Below are 20,597 nucleotides of genomic sequence, written 5' to 3'. Positions count from 1 at the left end.
ATTTTAATTTTTACTGAAATATAATTGACACAGATCTTTGTCATTTGTGGAGAAAGGACATATATATATATATATATATATATATATATATATATATATATATATATATATATATATATTTTAACCTTGATTAGGAAAGTCTAATTTACTTAGCTAATGTCTAGCAATCCCAATTCTCTCAATGTATAGTGACAGTTGGCTAGTCTCTATCCTGGACACAGAAGTAATTACTGTCCCGTCTATGAGGAAACAGAATGATTTTCAAAGAAATGTAACAGAACCCAGTTATAATTCACTTTCTGAAATAAGGAGTAAAAAAATATCTGGCAGTCATGCAGGTGGTCATAAAGAAAATTTAACAGAATATTTTTTTAATTAGAAACTCTAGGAGGTAGGATTCTTTAATTTCGCTACACAGCCAGTAACCTTTCCCACGCTGATTCCATATGGGCTTATAGTCCACGAGTATTCTTTAGAAAAATGTGTGTGGCACTGTCATCCTTGTTATGACCACATGCCTGTATTGTTATCCCAAAGTGGATAGGACCTGAAAATTGTTTAGGAAATGATTTCTACAAAATCAGTGAGAGAGAAGTTATCTGTTCTACTAGATATTCCAGAAAGACTAAGTCCCCTCTTCTTTCTTCACCTTAAATAAAGAGGGACATTACTGCATTTAACATGGAAAATACACATCTGTCCGCTGCCATCAAGGCGATGCTTCTTGTTGGCTATTCAGACCTCCATGAATTCTCTGTCACTGGTGTCTCTGGTCCCTGGCCCCACCCTTCTAGAAGCAAGACTGAGGAGGAGAAGAGGATGTATCCCTGTTGGCCCCATTGCTGACTTACGGGAAACAGCGTGAAGAAAATGCAGTTCAAAAGGTTTCCAAGTATCAGGCTTAATAAATATTTGGCATCTCTTACATAATCAACAGGCAGACAGGAGGAAAACAAAGTAGTCTGGAAGACAAGATTACCTGTAATAGGTTTTTTTCCTCCAGCTAGCATAGCAGGCATTCTCCCCAATATAGCTATTTGTTGAAAATGGTGTTGCTGCCTCTAGGACTAACTTACTAAGAAAAGGACTAAAGGCATATTTGAATCACATGCATATTTGTGATAGATTCTGAGACACATTTGCTAAAGTTTGATCTTAAAAATACTAAATTATACTAGTAGAGGCTGAAATTTTCTGCAAATGTCGTAACTCTTTCGGTGATATGACGCCACTTATGCAATGATTAGTAACTAAAATTTTTACGCTGTCTCTTGGAAATTTGGATTACAAATATATGAGAGGATATAAAACTAAGCCACAATGTATTGTCTTATGTTAAATGAAGCAAAGGAAGAACTAGAAGGCAAAAATTTTAAATAATGTTGTTGGTACACATGGAACACTGATATGAATAGGAATTATGGAAATGGGAAGCATGATGCAATTTTCCAATTATTTTGGTTCATTACTGAAAAATAGTGAAATAACGTTTCATTGTTTCCACATTTCAGAATGTTCTGAAATACTGTCCAAAGCAAGGGGAATTAGAACCGGCCTAGCATTCAGGAAACTTTGCTCTGTTACTAACTCGGGCACTAACTAGCTTGAAAGACAACTTAAACTTTCCAGTTCTTATTTTCTTATCTGTAAAATTATAGTTATAATAGATTAAGACTCCAAATGGCTCCGTTTTAGAGAACTTATCAACGCTCTGCATTTATAAAATTTGCAATGCCTATTCCTTGAAAAATGATTCATAATTTTATGAGTTGCAATCACAAGATCCACAAAGAAGTGTATAACTCCCCTAAGTCTAACTTCCACAGGAGTAGGGTCTTTCTAAGGTTCCTTTATGACCTATACACATTACTAAATTTTATGTCAGCTACAATAGTTATACATTCACCACATGAAAACCAATGTATTATATATATGCACACCCATACCAGTGTATACATTTATACAAATACATTAAAAGATTTGAAATTTTTATTTTAATTATTGGTCAGTTTTCATAGTCAGAAACATTTTTTTTTAAGATTTTATTTATTTATTTGACAGATCACAAGTAGGCAGAGAGGCAGGCAGAGAGAGAGGGGGAAGCAGGCTCCCCGCTGAACAGAGAGCCCGATGCGGGGCTCGATCCCAGGACCCTGGGATCATGACCCGAGCCGAAGGCAGAGGCCTTAACCCACTGAGCCACCCAGGCACCCCAGAAACAATTTTTAAATGTAAAAAAAAAAAAAAAGGTATTTGGTTTTAATCACTGATTATCTTTCAAGGTTGGAAGCCATTTTAAGGTAAGTAAGATCTTATTCTGAACTAGAGGTGTTATCAGGTTTTACCTGGGATTTGTATGAGCTCAAGGTCCCATTTGAAAATCACGACCCATGAAAATCAAATATATGTTTGTGTATTAATAAAAAGGTCATCTTAATGAATTTTTCATGCATACAACAAGTATTTATTAAATGCTCCCTATTTGGCAGATACTGTAGTGGGCACTAATTTTGCTGTGATAACTGAAACATTCTCTGCCTTCAGCTGAATAAGATAAATGACTTTACTTAAAACCTTAATTAACCTTGATGAAAGAAATTGAAAGATACCCACAAATTACGAATATGAAACTGTGGTATCCCCCCCCCACCCACGGGACCTCTAATGTAAAAGATTTTATTTATTTTATTTTATTTATTTGACAGACAGAGATCACAGGTAGGCAGAGAGGCAGGTAGAGAGAGAGGAGGAAGCAGGCTCCCCACGGAGCAGAGAGCCTGATGTGGGGCTCGATCCCAGGACCCTGGGATCATGACCTGAGCCAAAGGCAGAGGCTTTAACCCACTGAGCCACCCAGGCGCCCCTGGACCTCTAATGTAAAAAACAGAATTGGTGTTATAAAAATCTTTAGTTTATGGCACATACTCATCACTGTTCATTGATGCATGAATGGTTTGCTTTCATCAATTTCCTTTTGCACATACACACACACATACACACCCATAACAAGCGCTCATAAATCTCCTAATAAAACAAAAGCTAGGATTAAACTATACCCCCCCACCCTGTACTCATTACCTTGCCTCTCCCAAAAGAAATAAGTAGGGCATTAATGAAAGGTTAGATAAATTGACCAATTAATCAGAAACAGATCCATGTGTATAGTTCAGTGAGTATTAATATGGCAAGTCACAGAAAAAATTATGAATTATTCAATAATGGAAAAGTGAATTGAGGGAAATCGGAGGGGAAGACAAACCATCAGAGACTATGGACTCTGAGAAACAAACTGAGGATTTTGGAGGGGAAAGAGGTGGGGGGTTGGGTGAGCCGGGTGGTGGGTATTAAGGAGGGCACATACTGTATGGAGCACTGGATGTGGTGCATAAACAATCTTGGAACACTAAAAAATTTAAATTAAATTTTAAAAACTAGATCATGGAATAGTTAATCCTTATAAATAAAAGACAAAATCAGATGCCTACTTCATACAACATACCAAAAAAAAATCAATTCTCGATGGATTAAGAACATAAATTTCAAAAAACTTCTACTTGTAGTAGAAAATATAGATGAATATCTTTTAGACATTGGGGTAGGAAATACTTCTTAAGTAAGATACCCCCCCAAAATCAGTGATTATTGAAAAGGTAATTAATGTGACTATTTTAAATTAAGAATTTTATTTATGAAAGACATCTTAAAGACAAGTTATAACATAGGAAATGAAATTTAGGAGAACTTACATACACCATCAGCAAAAAATTAATAACAAGATTATGTAAAGGGCACTTGGGTGGATCAGTTTGTTAAGCAACTGACTCTTGATCTCAGTTCAGGTCTTGATCTCAGGGTTGTGAGTTCAACACCCGTGCTGGGCTCCATGTTGGGCAGACTACTTAAAAAAAAAAAAAAGAAAAAAAGAATATATATAAAAAATGTTTTAACAAATAAGCATAGGGACGCCTGGGTGGCTCAGTGGGTTAAGCCGCTGCCTTCAGCTCGGGTCATGATCCCAGAGTCCTGGAATCGAGTCCCGAGGGCTCCTTGCTCAGCAGGGAGCCTGCTTCTCTCTCTGCCTCTGCCTGCCTCTCTGCCTGCTTGTGTGCTCTCTCTTTCTTTCTCTCTGACAAATAAATAAGTAAAATCTTTAAAAAAAATCAGGCAAGTAAAAATTGCCTGATTTTAAAAAGTAAGCATAAATCAGTAAAAAAAAATACATGAGCAGATATTTAACAGAAAAAGAAACATAATGGCCAATAATTACAAGAAGAGGTATTAAATAATGTAGTGATCAATTAAATGCAAATGATGACTACAACGAGATACTATTTTAGTATATTCGGTTAGTATAAGTTTAAATGGCTTCTATACCAAGTTAGAGGTAACGTGGATACACAACTTCTATGTTACTTGTTAGGGTATAAACTGGAGCAACCAAGCTTACAAATAGTTTGGCATTATTTCTTAAAGTTGAATATTTTTTACACCTTATGATCCAGAAATTCCAGATCTAGATATGAACCCAAAAGAAGTCTTGTTCATGTGACAAGAAGTGCAGGTATATTAATAGTAGCACCTGGAAACAATTTAAATGTTCATCAATGAGAGAGTGAATTAATAAAAGATAGTATATTTATACAATGGAATATCACACAACAGTCAAAATAAGTGAACTACACTAACACCATAAAGTATGAGTGGATCTTAGGAGTAGGATATTAAGTGAAAAAAGGACATCCCCCAAAGATTTCAACAGCATGATACCTTTTTATAATATTTTAAATAGAATTAAAATAAATACACATGAGGGGCACCTGGGTGGCTCAGCTGGTTAAGCATTTGCCTTCAGCTCGGGTTGTGAGCTCGGTATCTAGGATGGAGCCCCACCTTGAGCCCCACCTGGATAGGGGCTCCCTGCTCAGCGGGGAGTCTGCTTCTGTCTCTCCCCCTGCTTTGCCCCACCAGCTCATGCTCACTTGTTCACTTTCTCTCCCTCTCAAATAAATAAGTAAAATCTTAAAAAATAGTATTAAAAAATAGTATTAAAAATAATAAAATAATATATTTGAGGAAAATACACAAACACACAGACTATATAAAAAACGAGGAAATGATGAATACAAGATGTCGTGGTCAGCAGTCAGCCCTACTTCTTGTATGAAAGAAAAAGGGCAGGAAGGAGAGAAAGAAGGAAGGGAGGGAGGAAGTTAATGATCACCTTGCATATATTTGAATTATAAGTGATACTAATATGCAAATCACACCCAAGGGATAATAGCAAGCTGCTTAAAAATGACAATTTGCAACTTAACATTCACTTGAGATGGCTTGTACGAATGGACTTGTCTGCACATATGTTGGCAGTACTGATGCAAGAAAAGGCTAAATGATTGTTCACTGAAAAAAAAAAGTTGTCATCCATGGTGCCAAAAATAGAAGTTCTGATTTCCAGCCCTATGATCTCAACAGAAGACAGGATGTTCACTTTATCTAACTGATATAAAATACGACTTCTCTGAGGACTCCATTATTTTGAACTCCTATGTAGGTACATGTAATTACAAGCTTCTAGAATTATGAACTATTTATCATTTGTTACAGCAAATAGAAAGTCTGAGCTTAGTATTTACCCAACAGTGGATGCTAACAGCCTTCAGAGTCATTACGGACTATTTGTGAGGTTCTGTTTAGATATCTTTAAGATCAATGACCCATTAGCGCAATTACGGTCTAAGATGGTTCCTGCCACACAGGCCCCCCGTTCTCACTACCAGAAATTGACCTGTTGATGTTATAAACGCTCCTCACATTGTTACAAATGTGTCTTTCCCGAGAAAACTGCAGAAATATAACTTAAAGATTCTGTTTCCCATGAGTTAGTCATTCTGTTTTTGCAATTTCCTGTGATAAAATTATAATTATATTCTTCGAAAAAATCAATAAAATGAGTACACTTATTTTTCTCATTATTTTTAGCAGTTTAAAAATCTCCATCATATCTGTCTTCCCTACACCAATAATACACGGTCTCACAGAGTCACATATTCCTACCATCCATACATGCTCAGCCTTCTATAATTCCATGTCATTTATGTGAAGAAAAACATATGTCACTTGCTATGCAATTACAGATTCATAGAACTGGGAGGATCTTAGAGAGGGAGACCAGCTGAGTTACGTAGTACATCTCATCTCCACTGATACCAGAATCTTTTATTAGGGAGTAGTGTTCATTTTCTGGGGGGTGGAGCGGGAGCCTAGATCATGGGCCCTTTTGAGAATCTAATAAAGTTATGGTGTTATCCCAAGAAAAACACAGCCATGTGTGTAAGTGCTCATGCCATGTTTTGCTTTTGACATTGAGTTAGTTTTATTAAGATTATGTGATTCTTTTCTTGTAAAAATGAATGGCTGCTGTCTGGAAAATTAATCAAATTAACCAAACCATATAAAAAGAAGAAAATTCTGGTTTGCTTAAAATATATTTCAATGAGAAGCTTGTTTAATTTGGAAGAAGTTAAAGTTTGGAGTGATCTTTTACACGGAAATATTTGTGTCATTTTTAGTATTCAATCAGTTCTGAGTCTGTTTTAATACCAGCAAGGGCACAAAATTGCCACCCACGGCACTTTCAAAAGCAAACAGAATTAAGCTCCATTATGGCAGAACAGACTTATGTCAAGACACCTGAGCTTCCTTCAAGACACTTCAAGTTGAATTTAGATCCTACCAAATCCCGTGTCCTTAAGGCAAATAAAGTTATTTTTGGAAAGGTTGGCATCAACAATACAGCCTCTGTCAGCAAAGAAAGACGTTTGAAATCTTTTTTTTCAATTTAAATCATCTATGCAGAAGCAACCTTTAAAAGAGTTTTGCAGTCTTTTCAGTTGCTCTAGTTCTTTCCCATGGTTAAACTGACAAGGCTTTCTCATTTTCAACTCCCTTTCCCCTCACAAATATCCTTGCTTCAGCTCTGGAAAGGTCACAAGTGTTCAGTTCTAATGTCTCCTTCCAAAATGGCAGACATCTCCAGCAGCCATCATACAGTGACTCTGGAATCTGATGACTAGCCTCCTTCTACAGCCATTTTAGGTGTTACTACAAGAAAGTCTAGCCACAAATGAACCTCTCTTGTCAACCTGTTCTAAGGTACCAGGAAAAATAAACCCGATACTTAAAAAATGAATAAATAAAGTGAAATTTCTGACCCAAGTTCAACAGAGTGCATTAACACTTATCCTTGGGAAAGCCAAAAAAACAAAAACACACACAAAAAAAAACAAAAAACAAAACTTTGACAGTAAAGAGAACACAGTTTACTCCATTTCTAAATAAAACCTTAGAAAGATATAGGTTCTAGGCTATGGCTTTGAAATTATTGGGCCACTTTTCCCAGAGCAGGCAAGATATCTTTTAGGATAATCGTCAGAGTCTTTGACACTAATGCCTGCTGATGTTGAAAAGTAATAAATCTCCATAAAAAGTAAAAGCTCCGTCTTCTTCTCCAGAGTAATCAAGCTGGATGTGGGACCCAGAAACTCCACATGTTACCCCACATGCACTTTGGATATGAAGAGTTTTCTTCCATCTAGATTTCTGCAGAACAAAGAAACTTTTTACCGTTGGAACAACTTGGGTCTTTAAATTACCCATGGGGTAACACACACACACACACGGACTTCAATAGGACCATCAGCACTCACATGATAGATAAAAATCAGAGCTTTACTGAAACAATCAGACTTTGCACCAATTGCATGCCAAACAGCTGCTATTTTCACCATAGCGGGTTTCAAAATAGTAGCAAAATGTCAGAGTTCAGGAGTAGGTTATAGCAAATGAACAGAGGCACTCTTTGAGATTTTTGTTGTTCTTGTAGTTCTGAGCAACCCACCCGTTCAGACATTTCTAGAGTACCTGATTTGATCAAGCTTTCCCCAATTATTTATGGTTCCTTTGGCTTGGAGACGTGTCAAGACATGCTGGGACAAATATAAGTTTTGGTAAAGAACATAAAAATTCTCTATCGTGCGATGAATCTTCAGGATGCTCAGAAATAAGATTTATTGACTTCATGCTCTTCTTGGCAGGAAACGTATCACACAAGGAACAATCTAGCTTTTGTGTCCTATCACATTTGGCAGTGCAAATAAAATCAAGGGAAATGTAAGAGCCATCAAGCTTTCTTTCGTCATCTGCCAACTTAAGCTAAATTCAATATGAACAGAAAGATACGTGTAAACATATGTCAGACACATTTTTGTTAATTCCCTTGAATGTAATACTATTCTAGATGCCATTATATAACAGATTGATAATTTTACATAATGAACCCATGCCATTCTATCATGTTTAAAGTAAAACATTAAAAAAACATATTTTTCCATAAAACTTTTGCACACAAATGGAAGGGAATAAAAATAAGGCATATAAATATAAATTCTGTACTCTATATATGTATATGTAAGTATATAAATAAATTATTAAAGCATATAAATATATTTGCTTTTACTTCACCCACAACATGAAATTTATACATGACATTAAATTAAAAACTCTTGTGCAAAAATGGGTCTGAAATATGACCATCCAACCTCTGCTGTTGTTATAGGAAGCTTCTTACATTTTAACTGAGCTCATTGGTGGTTATTGCTAGTTATCTGTAATCTGCTACTTTTCACCCAGTGGTCCACATTGGTTATATCCCTTTCACTTTATCCTACCAAATAATAAATGACAACTATGTTACCCACTATTTTTTTTTCTTTTGTGGTTAACGATCACCAAGTCCTTAACTTCTTGTAGAATGACAAGGTTTCCAGATTCCTTACTACACTGGTTTATTCTAAAACCACTCCAGATTGTCAAGATATTTCTTAAAATGTGAGCCTCCTATTGAGAAAAAGATTTTTCACTTGTTTGGATGATTAATAACTACAGAACAATTATTCTTTGTATTTATAACTAATATTTCTATTAGAACACAATAAAATTTTATTGTCTTGTCATTAAAACCACTGATTTTTTCACCAGAGTAACTACCATTTCTTACCTGCTTCTTCTTTTAGCTATACTTCTAGTTATACTGTGTTAGTCAAAGTATTTTATACTTTTTAGTCTCATTTGATTTAATCTTCCCAACAACCCCACAAAGTTATTATTGTCTTCCTTTATGTTAAAAAAGAGGATAAACCTAGGCGCCTGGATGTCTCAGTTGGTTAGGCATTTGCTTTCAGCTCAGGTCATGATCTCAGGGTCCTGGATCGAGCCCCGCATCAGGCTCTCCACTCAGTGGGGAGTCTGCTTCTCCCTCTCATTCCACCTCTGTGCTCTCTCTCTCAGTATCTCTCTCTCTCTCTCAAATTAATAAATAAAAATATTTGGGGGAGACACCTGGGTGGCTCAGTCAGTTAAGTGGCTGTCGTCCGTTCAAGTCATGATCCCAGGACCTCGCATCAGGCTCCCTGCTCAGCAGAGGGCCTGTTTCTCCCCCTCTCCCTCTACCTGCCACTCGGCCTACTTGTGCTCTCTATCTCTCTGTCAAATAAATAAATAAAATCTTTTAAAATAAAATAAAATAAATTTCAAAAAATCATTTTTTAAAAAAAGGATACACAAAACCAAGAACATAGAAGTTAAGTAATGAGTATAGCAAGAGCATATAATTAAAGGGCTAAGCAATGATTTGAATCCAGGTTGTCAGAATTCATTGTCAGTGCTCTGTATGACTCCATATTCTTGCCATTTTTCCAATACACAACGCAAAGCCATGATTCCACATCAGTCTGCCGCCCTTCATTCCTTCCTTCCTACCTTTTTCTTTCTTCCTTTCTTGGTTGCTTCCTTCCCTCTCCCTCTCCCCTTTCTACCTTCCATCCCTTCCATTCTCCCTTCCTCCCACTCTCTTTTCTCCTCCTACGTATCCTTACTTCATCTCTTCTTGTCAGTACTGATCCACGTACGTGTTTTCTTAAGGTAATTATAAATCTGTATTCTGCCATACCACCCACCATTAGTTTTCTCATAAAGCTGATTAAACTTACTGTCCACATTTTCATCCACACAGTAGATTAAGATGTACAGAACAGCACCAAAAACAAACATTTGTGTCATAATGGTATGTCCCAAATGGTCATGGCATTAGGGTACAATGGCTCTGTTAATTTTGTTTTCATGATTAACGTTGGGGCAATGAGTAGGTCTATTAGTCTTACAGGTTTTCATAAATCTAGCCTATAGAAACTTGACACTTCTCCCCCCACCCTATTTTCCATTTCCTGACTTACCAAAACACTGGACCTAGAGATAATTTGGGAGTCTACTCTTTAATTACAATACCATCCTCTGATTGGATGCCAGACTCTGTACTATGTGACTTTACATACAGGATCTATAATTGTCAGAATCACTTCAAGACTGATGGTATCATTCCATTATTAAAAATTATCGAATAAAATATTACAGAGGTCTGAAATAAGTAGCCAAGTTGGGATTCAAACATTGGTCATTGACTTGACTACAACACTGCTCTAATGATGTTGCTACCACCACCCACCCACCCCCCCATCTGACAGAATGCATCACAGTGACAGTTAATACATTCCTGGTGGGAGGTATTGTGGTGATAATTCTTAATCTATAGATCCCTTCAGGGAAAGAATCTCACTGGAGACTAAGAGCCATTGATTAGCAGACTGATACAGTCTAAATATCTCTTCTAAGTGGCTTATAACTTTAAGTATATAAAACAAAGAAATCCCTTTATAAGGCAACAGTGTAAGACTTAGATGGGGTGGGAGGTGGTGCTGGAGGGTTAAGGAGCTCTACCCTCAGGGAGGAAAAAAAAAAATGAGAATAGGAGCAAATGGAAAATAATCTAGTAGCAAAATCCATGACCTAAGTATCTCAATTTAAAATTAATGAGTCACCTAATGGGCATAGGTACTTATAGTGGTTATCAATTTTAATTTCATATAGTTTTAAAAAGATTTACCCTAGCTTACCGAAAATAACAACATAGACTTTTGTTTTACAGCATTTAAAGGGTTGCTTGCTACAGCATATAACATTTACCCAAGCTAAATTTGGCTTGATAGTTGTGTATTATCAGTCAGGATGGCTTGAATTATATTGTGGTACTGTAACCCCAATATCCTGGAGGCTTAAAGTAACAATGGTTTATTTCTTGCTCAGACTACGTGTTTGCAAAAGCTTGGCTAAAGCCCATATTTCTCATTTTCTCCCTCTGCAACCCACACTGATTGATCCTTTATCAGGTAAAACATCACTAGTCACATGGCAAAAGGGAAGGAACACAACATATCACGCACTGACTCAAAGGCTTCACCAAGGCAGTGGCACACATCACTTCCATTCACATTTTCTTCGCCAAAGCAGTTGTCATAACCACATCCTGCTTTAAGGAGTTTGGGGAAATCAAACTGTAACATGTGCTAAGAAGGAGAGGAGAACTGGAATGTTTTCCAACAATCCTACTGACTCTCACAGAAGGATTCCATATGGAGTTGGATTACTTTCTTAATCTACAGTTCTACTACATTAGAGCATCCTAGCACACAGCATCTGGTGACTGGCCAAGCAAGGCAGTCCTTGGTGACTATGTCATCTGGTTCTGCATTTTTGGTTCTCACATGAATATGATAGTCATAAATGTGGGAGCAAGTCATCGCCACAGACCGCTCTCAGCAGCACGTCAAATATCGGATCAATGAGCATATCACCCTGGAAATCAGGAAGCCTGAATGTTGCAAAACTTGGAAGATGATGATGGTAAATAAATTCATTCTGCTTTTTTATTATTTTAGTTTCAGAAAGAATTTCTTTGAATTTTGTTGCAGAAAATTGGACATCCCCTTAAAATATGACCACTCAGATACTATTGATTTCTTTCTCTGAGGCACAAAGAACATGAAGTGTCAGGGAAAATTTCATCTCTTGGCAATCAAGCTATTTGAATTCAATTCAAGTTCACCCTCCAGTTCTCTTGGGAAATTCTCTTATCCGAAGTCAACGTTTTATAATCCCTATATTTCAACCCTATATTTCCTTATATTTCAATTTATAAACTTAGGTCACTCAACCTAAATAGTAGAGTGAGGAACTAAAACTTGAAGAAGCCACTTAAAATCCCTGAAATGGTCCTTACTGGGAATATCAGTACCATAAAATTTTATTTCATCTCTCATTCAAAAAGTTCTGTGAACTTTCTCTTGTCAGCCAGTGCCTCTCACTATGGGAGAGCAGAAGCATGTGGCAGTTCATTTACCAGCCATGTACTTCAAAATTACTTGCACAGAATAGGTGCAATTTAGTTATTAATCAGGTCCTTTTAAGATCTTTCAGCAAGAAAACACAATATCAGGCACGTGAGTATTGCAAACTACTATCTGTATTCTGTGGCTAAAGCTGTGTGTGGACCGGCATTCAAGTGAAACTCATTAATAGATCGATGTCTTTTTTAGTTATATACATAAATGGTCTTGCTTCAGTCCTGAGCTCAACATGATTTTGTCCATCTTTATTAGAGATCACAGAAGAAGAGTTACGAACAGAAAACATCAAGTGTCTTTTAATCATTCATTTGCAGCAAAAAACAAAATAAAATTTCATTAAACCATTCCTCCCAAATAAATACTGCCCATAGGCCAAGAGTTGATTCAGTGGTTGCATCCAAATGTAAAGCAAAACATGGGATTGTAACAATAACTACTGTTATACTTGTGTAAGGCAATTTAAAAAAATTGGCCATTGATTGTCCTGCCTTTTTTTTTTTTTAAAGATTTTATTTATTTATTTGACAGACAGAGATCACAAGTAGGCAGAGAGGCAGGCAGAGAGAGGAGGAAGCAGGCTCCCTGCCAAGCAGAGAGCCCAATGCGGGGCGCGATCCAGGACCCTGGGATCATGACCTGAGCCGAAGGCAGAGGCTTTAACCCACTGATCCACCCGCCTTTTTTTTTTTTTTTAGCATAATTTGGATTTTACGGTCTTATTGATAATGACCTGTACCTGTTTTTGCTCTGGTAAGTCTGACAAAGGATAACGCCCCAGGAGTTCTTTGTCTTTTCTCTACCTGTCATGACAAATTCATAACTTTCACACTGGAAAGTATTAACTAGCAAATATTCCTGAAAAATCAAATAATTTAATCATAGAGATTCTAAGCATAATTTGAGTAAGAATAATAACTGAATAATAATTGAATAAGAATAAGAATTGAATAAGAAACTGTAACTTCAAAGGTTTCACGGCAGTATAATAGTACCCAAGAGACCAAGAGGGAAAGGATCCTTGACTCAAAAAAATTTAATTTTCAGATATTTGCTGTTGTACATCATCATACTTCCTAGCTGCCCTTTTCTTTACTGGCTTGTGGATTCACCTGTCTGGCAACATGGGTTCATATTTTACATTTTTATTGAAGACCTTTTTACTACATGGAGATACAATACAATTCTATGATTCAGAATTGTTGAATACATATTTCTATTTTTACTGTTACTTCCCAGTTAATGTAGAGTGACACAATGAGAATAACAAGGAACATTCCAAGCTTAAGTATGAATGATATCATAAAACTAGTGTGGAATATGAGTCAAGATGAAGTGATGAAAACAATTTCTGTATAATATGCATGGCCCTTCAGGACAAAATTATTATAAGGGCCTTACTGTGAACCTAAAATTAATCTCATTAGTCCAAATTTATAAAATGTAAGGCGGATAAATTAATCACCTCTTTCCCTCCGAAATTGTTGGACTGCCCATAGTTCAGTTACAGATATCCGTGGATCACTAATTATACACACAGAACACTTTACCACAGACAGGGTTTGGAAGATATGTTTCTAATGTCAATATAATGTCTTCATATTTTCTTTTTTACTTTTATTCTCTTTTTCCTTAACAAACTCTTTAAAGAAAAAGGCCTGTGCATTTGTTTGAACATATATCCATAACACAGTTACATCTCCAGACTCAACCTCTCCTCCAGGCTCCAGACTCAGATGCCTGCCAGACTCCTACTTGGATGCCAGAAAAGCATCATCGACTTACTCTTGTCTACAACAGAGCCCTTGGACAGTCCAAATTTGGTCCAACTGCAAAGATTCCTACCCAATTATGTAACCATTCATCCAACTGTTCAAGCTGAAACCTAAAAGGTGATTGAGACTTGTCTCTCTCATCTGTGTACCCAGTGCATGAACAATTCCTGTTAACTTGACTTCCAAAAAGCACACATTGAACCTGACAACTTACACTGTTAACCATGCAAGCTGCCATTATCTAGCCTCTCACTTGATCTGCTCATGACTTTGTTCCTGGACTCTCTGATTTCTTCTCTTGCCCACACACTTGTATTCTCTCACAGCAGTCAGAAGGACCCTTTTAAAAATCCAGTCAGGTCAGGGTAAAACTCTCCAAGGGCTTTCTCCCAGAATGAAATCCACTTGAAGTGCCAACCTTAGCATGCGAGGCCTTACGTGATTTGCTCTCTGGCTGCCTCTGGGAAGTCTACCTTGCTTATTTTACTGCAGACGGTCTGGTTTGGGGGATATTCCTTCCATGGACTCAGATCATTCTTGGTTTTTGCACTTGTGGTTTCTTCTCCCTGGAAAACTCTACCTCACTTATATTTGTGACGTGTTCAATTACTTTCTTACCACCTCAACTCAATTAGGTTATTTTCTTACAACCTCAACTTAACAGAACTTTACTCCTACCTCCCCTAATCCTGCTTTATTTATTTCCATAGTTTTGTCACCCTCTGACATTGTATTGCATATTTATTTAATCATATTCTCACTGGAAAGTAAATTCCATGAAGATAGATACTTCACATTGATCATATGCCAAACTCCCAGTGAGGAGAGTTATGTATTTGATGTGTCCTATCCTTCAGTTAGTTCTGTGGAAAGTAAAAGAGATGATAGAATATCTGAAAATGAAAAATCGGCCATCAAATCTCAGAGGAGTAGCACTCTGTGAAGGAAGAAAATTGTGTGTAGGGGATCTAACCTTGATCTACAGAGCAACTACAGAAATTTACCTCAGAGAGGCCCACAGGGTTTTCATGTAGCTATACCTTTCCCACTGAGCAGCCGGTGGCCAAGAACTCATATACTTTGAGAAATTTTCTTTCAGCTTTTGGTTAAATCCACAGTTTTGAACTTGGAGACACAATTATGGTTATTTATTTAAGCTGTGTTCATTATAAAGAACACTTCAATAGCGAACAACTTCACCTGATAAAGATTTAGCACAAGCCCAGTTTAAGTCAAATCTCAGCAAAATCCAAACTGTAACCACACTGGATAAGCTACAGTTTAAACTTGTAGTGAAAGCGGTTTTGTATGTCTCTATCTTAGTCCCCTAGGTCTTTCCTGTGTGGTGACTGTTAGCATTGTTGAGGTAAAAATAAATGCATTAGCTATAGGTAGAATTGCAAGGAGAAAGGGAAGTTGATAACAAGTATTCCTTGTCGAGTGTATGTCCTCCACCAGAACAAACTCTCCGGATTGTCACTGGGTTCAACTGGCTTTGGAGAGGATGACAGTAGATAATTTATTATTGGTGGCTTCTAGTGGAGAAAATATTCTGGATTTAGGAACTTTAGGTTCTAAGTAATTATTAAATAATGAATTATTACTTAGAACCTGATGAGGAAGAAATGATGGGCTTACTTAATATTATTTTGTTCAAAAAACAATATGGCTTATACATCCCAAATGAACTCTTTTATAACCAATTAAATTCATTAGTGGACTAGTCAATGCCACCACAAGTCAATGCAAAAATTCAGTCATTTCTACACACTTATGTATGTTAGGCTTCTTACAACTGCCAGCAAGGAAAGCATTACAAAAATTTGTTAGAAGGGCATAGCAGTCTGTTCAGAGATTTTCCATTATTTCACTAGACAGCAATGTTTGGATAATTATAACATTAGTCCGTAGGAAGTAACTCTTCCAGATTTATCTAAGATTCAGCTGAGTGTCCTTTTAAGAAAAGCTCAACCCTCACGAATTATGACTATTTTGAATTGAATTTCCACATGACTGCATGTGGCCACGAAGTAACTTAGACTACAAGTAAGTAATAGTTAACCTGCTGAGGGAGTGACCTCATCGGTACCATAAGGTCAACATTTGGTTTTACACGAATGTATAAATCCTGACTGGATCTAATTTAAGAATTTAGCAGACTAAATCATATTTTATCATCTGTCCAAGGAACTAAAAACAGAACGCTTAAATGTAGCTCCAGTCTTAACTATTCAACTGTTTGTGTGGAAAAGACATGCTTTCTCTTCAGAAGACATATGGCTAAATAGAAGTGATTAAAATTTTAGTGTCATACCTCTCGAATAGCAGTACAAAACTCACTCTGAAGCACTTTTTTGAGGGATTGTAGCTTGTGCACTGGTACTTCTCCAGATTCCTGTAGTTTTTCCAGTAATTCAATTGCTCTGGCAACATCTGAAAAAAAAAAATCAAAATAGAGACATCTAGAATCAACTGTATCTCATCAGCAAAGTACTATTATTCCAGTTGAATGGTGCAATGAAAAACAAGTGGAATGAATTGCAAAATCACAACTTAAAATTCATAGCTTATTGATCTAATCTTTTGGTAAAAAGTCATTTTAATTTGTTCTACACAATTCGTCGCTGAATATACCTTCCTCGGTGGCATTTCATGTATGTTATTTCTGTTACACACACTAGTTTGAATATTCTCTTAGCAAAGAAGAGTAGGAAACATGCCTTTTATTGACACCCAATAACCAAATAAGTCCTGTCAATTTTATCTCTGAGATGCTGTTTGCAGTCTGACTCTTCCTTTCCCATACTATATTTATCACATTGGCAATTTTACATTTATTAGTGTCATGATTTGATCAATGTGCATTTCTTCCACTTACTGATAAACTCTTACAGGGTAGGAACTTATCTAAGTTTGGTCACCTTTGCATCCCCAGAGTCTGGTATAATACAGTGACTAAATATCTGATGAATTAATTAATTAACTAACGGGCTCTATCCATTTAACTGCTTCTCTATTATTCTAAGCCCTCATCATTATCTCCTCTCTGTTCAGATAGAGTCACTTCTTCTCCTCCAGTCTCTTCATAAGGTCCATAAGGTTATCTTCCTAAAGAATCTGATCATGTACCCACCTACCAACTTCTAGAACAGTACCAAGCAAAAGAATTTTCTGTAACAATTAAGTTAAAGGCTCCTCTTGTACTTGACAACATCAAAAGTTAATGAATCAAGAACCACTGTCTTTTATACCCATAGCTTTAAAATTCCCAGCATGGTTTTGTACTGCCAAGAAAAAAATGATATGATGAAAGACCCTTTTAAAAATACTTACGGTGATCTCTTCTACTTGTTGTAGTCAATAGCTCAGTGAAGAGTCACGTAGGTATTTATGTGTTAAGATAGAGGGTTTTCAGTTCCTAAGGGATTAGTTCCAGAAAGCATCCCATATCCCTGCCATCAGATTTCAAATTCATCCATCTATCCACCCATCCATCTATCCATCCACTAATTTGTGTTCCTATTTGACCAGGCGCTAAGTTTGACAGTAAGAATAAGACACACATCCCTTCTGAACTCACAGTCAAATGAGGAGACTATAACAGCATGGCTACCTATAATAAAATCATTACCTCCTTGGAATTTAGGAGGGGTTAGCATACATGTATGTACCTAATCAAAGAAAATAACCAGTAAGCAACTTTAACGGAGACTCTCCCTTGAAGTCTTGCCAACTAATTGTCAATTGTGGCCCAACGAAGCAAAAATCATGAAATCGACACAACACTGCCAGTTGGAAAACTTGGTCTTTTTGTACATAAACTGGAAGTCAACGTAGTCAATTGGATAATACCAGCCATATTCACAATCAGTAAGTTACCAAGCTAAGAATTTCATGCATTTTTACTGCACGGAAGACTTTACCTAGATGTCCACAGGTATACGGAATTCTCCAAATGTTAAAAACTGAGCTCATTAATATTTTTCCTGAAGCTACTTCTTCTCTTTCCATATTCCATAATTCCATTAATAACACCCCCACCCAGCCTGTCCTGCAAGCTAGACAATGGCAACATTGTTCACATTCACCCCCTGACTAACCCGCAGTTAGTTAGTGGCAGCTGAAGATGCTATCTCAAATATCCCTTTTGAATGGAACCCTTTTGCTTGATTACTTAGAAAAGCCTTTATTATTTTTCACTCACAAAAATGAAACATCTCCCAACTGTTCTTAATATTAGCCTTTTCTTGCTCATTCCTTCTTCCACCTTGCTTCCAGAATGACTACCCTGAATGATAAATCTCATTATTATCTCTCCAACGTAACACCTTCTCTGCTTCCCACTGCTTACAAAGTGAAGTTCAGACCAGGTAGGGTTACACTCAAGGCCCTTCACAACCAACTGCTTCCGACTCATCTCTAAAAACTTTTCCCTGCTCATTGTTATTTTGGACATCCAAAATTTCTGTTATTCTAGGATGTGGCACAGAATTGCAACCTATATGGCTTTGCATACATCATCCCCTGTTCCTGGAACACAGTTAAGTCACTCATCTGTGCTATGCATAGGATACAGTGGTAAAGGACACAGCTGGTTGTTGTCCCTTTCATGACATTTATAGGTTTGAGAAGTCATAGACACACAGTAAAGTGGGCATGTCCTATAGAAGAATCACTACAGGTTGCTGCATGGACCTAACGAAGGCATTTATCATTCAGGAGGCCAGGAAGGGCCTCTTCATGGAATTAATAGCTAAGCAGAGTCTTAGGTAGGAGGTGCAGGGTGCGGAAAGGGGAAGAATGTCCCCAGCAAATCAACGCAGACTGAAGTCTGGTCAACGGAGTGTGGGGCACTCAGAGAACTGAAAGGAGTTCAGTATGTATCAAGTTGAAGGCAAGGCAAGGGTAGCAAGAAATGAAATAGAGAGAAATCACATCATGGAAACTGTTTTAAATCATGGGGGAAGACTTGGCTTAAATAGCATCTCCTTGGCATGGCTTTCCTGATTCTCCAAGGCAGATAAAGTTGCTCCCTTATCTGTGATCCCACAGTTCTCTTGACTCATCCGCTGTAGTAATTCCTACTCTCTGGTCTGCCTCTGTTTGCATGTCTATCTCCCTCCTTTACCCTTGCAAATCTATGAGCTTCTTGAGGGGTGGGAACAATATCTTATTTGCCATTGTATCTGTGGTTCAATGCAGAGGACTTGGCAAATATCAGAAGTTTAATACATACTTACCGAATGAGTGATAGATTAATTATATATATAGATATATTAATTATATAGATAGATATCTATAATTATATAATTCTATATAATCTATAATTATATAGATATATATCTATAATTATATAGATAGATTAATTAATGTAACTAACTCAGGAAAGCAGGGGTTAGAGGTTTGTGTCTACAGGGACACATGACTTCTCATGAGACTAGACCTCCTTGGTCAAGACTGGCATGGATCTGGTGTGGGAGAAGGAGGCAAGCCTGCACCTCTCGGCTAGAGGCCACTGAGTAACCACACTGAGGGAAAATGACCCCAACCTGAATACTCAGGAATTCTCAACCTTGGCTGCACATTACAATTATCTGGGATACATTTAAAAACTATGAATGCCTAAGACTTCTCCCCAGCCCACCACCCCCAAATTATGCCAGAATATTCACAACACTGGTTCTCAACCTTGGCTATAGGTTGGTACCACTTAGAGAGTTATAAAAACTAAAAAGATGCTTGGGTCCGACCCCAGAGATTCTGATGTGACTGGCACAGTGTGGGGCCTGGACACGGAGCTTTCAAAAACCCTCCAGGTGATATGAAAGTGCAGCCAAGGTTGAGAACTACTGGTCAACTTGGCATGGGTATTTTTATAGCCCATATGTGATTCTAACATGCAGCCAGGGTTTAAAAGCTCTGCTACAGATTAATGTCTCTAAACCATGAATGAACCTAACAATCACCTGGGGGAAGTTATTAAAACACATGTTCCTCCCTCCTACACTGTTGGTGGGAATGCAAGCTGGTGCAACCACTCTGGAAAACAGCATGGAGGTTCCTCAAAATGTTGAAAATAGAACTACCCTATGACCCAGCAATTGCACTGCTGGGTATTTACCCTAAAGATACAAACGTAGTGATCCGAAGGGGCACGTGCACCCGAATGTTTATAGCAGCAATGTCTACAATAGCCAAACTATGGAAAGAACCTAGATGTCCATCAACAGACGAATGGATAAAGAAGATGTGGTATATATACACAATGGAATACTATGCAGCCATCAAAAGAAATGAAATCTTGCCATTTGCGACGACGTGGATGGAACTAGAGGGTATCATGCTTAGCGAAATAAGTCAATCGGAGAAAGACAACTATCATATGATCTCCCTGATATGAGGGAGAGGAGATGCAACATGGGGGGTTAAGGGGGTAGGAGAAGAGTCAATGAAACAAGATGGGATTGGGAGGGAGACAAACCATAAGTGACTCTTAATCTCACAAAACAAACTGAGGGTTAATGGGGGG

The 20,597-nt window shown here is 37.3% G+C and overlaps 1 protein-coding gene across 1 annotated transcript in view; it reads right to left on the bottom strand.

Annotated features, from left to right (window-relative positions):
* Positions 1-20,597, bottom strand: part of LOC111142279 (lin-7 homolog A, crumbs cell polarity complex component) — a 118,373-nt gene that overhangs the window by 60,909 nt on the left and 36,867 nt on the right. The window contains exon 2 of the mRNA XM_022495332.1: positions 16,383-16,501. Coding sequence (XP_022351040.1) covers positions 16,383-16,501 — 119 coding nt within the window. The remainder of the gene's footprint in view (positions 1-16,382; positions 16,502-20,597) is intronic.

Source organism: Enhydra lutris, unplaced genomic scaffold (assembly GCF_002288905.1).
Source record: "Enhydra lutris kenyoni isolate GAN:26980312 unplaced genomic scaffold, ASM228890v2 scaffoldscaffold7, whole genome shotgun sequence".
Taxonomy (NCBI): Eukaryota; Metazoa; Chordata; class Mammalia; order Carnivora; family Mustelidae; genus Enhydra; species Enhydra lutris.
The sequence above is the reverse complement of the archived record's forward strand: the minus strand, read 5'-3'. Positions and strand labels throughout refer to the sequence as shown.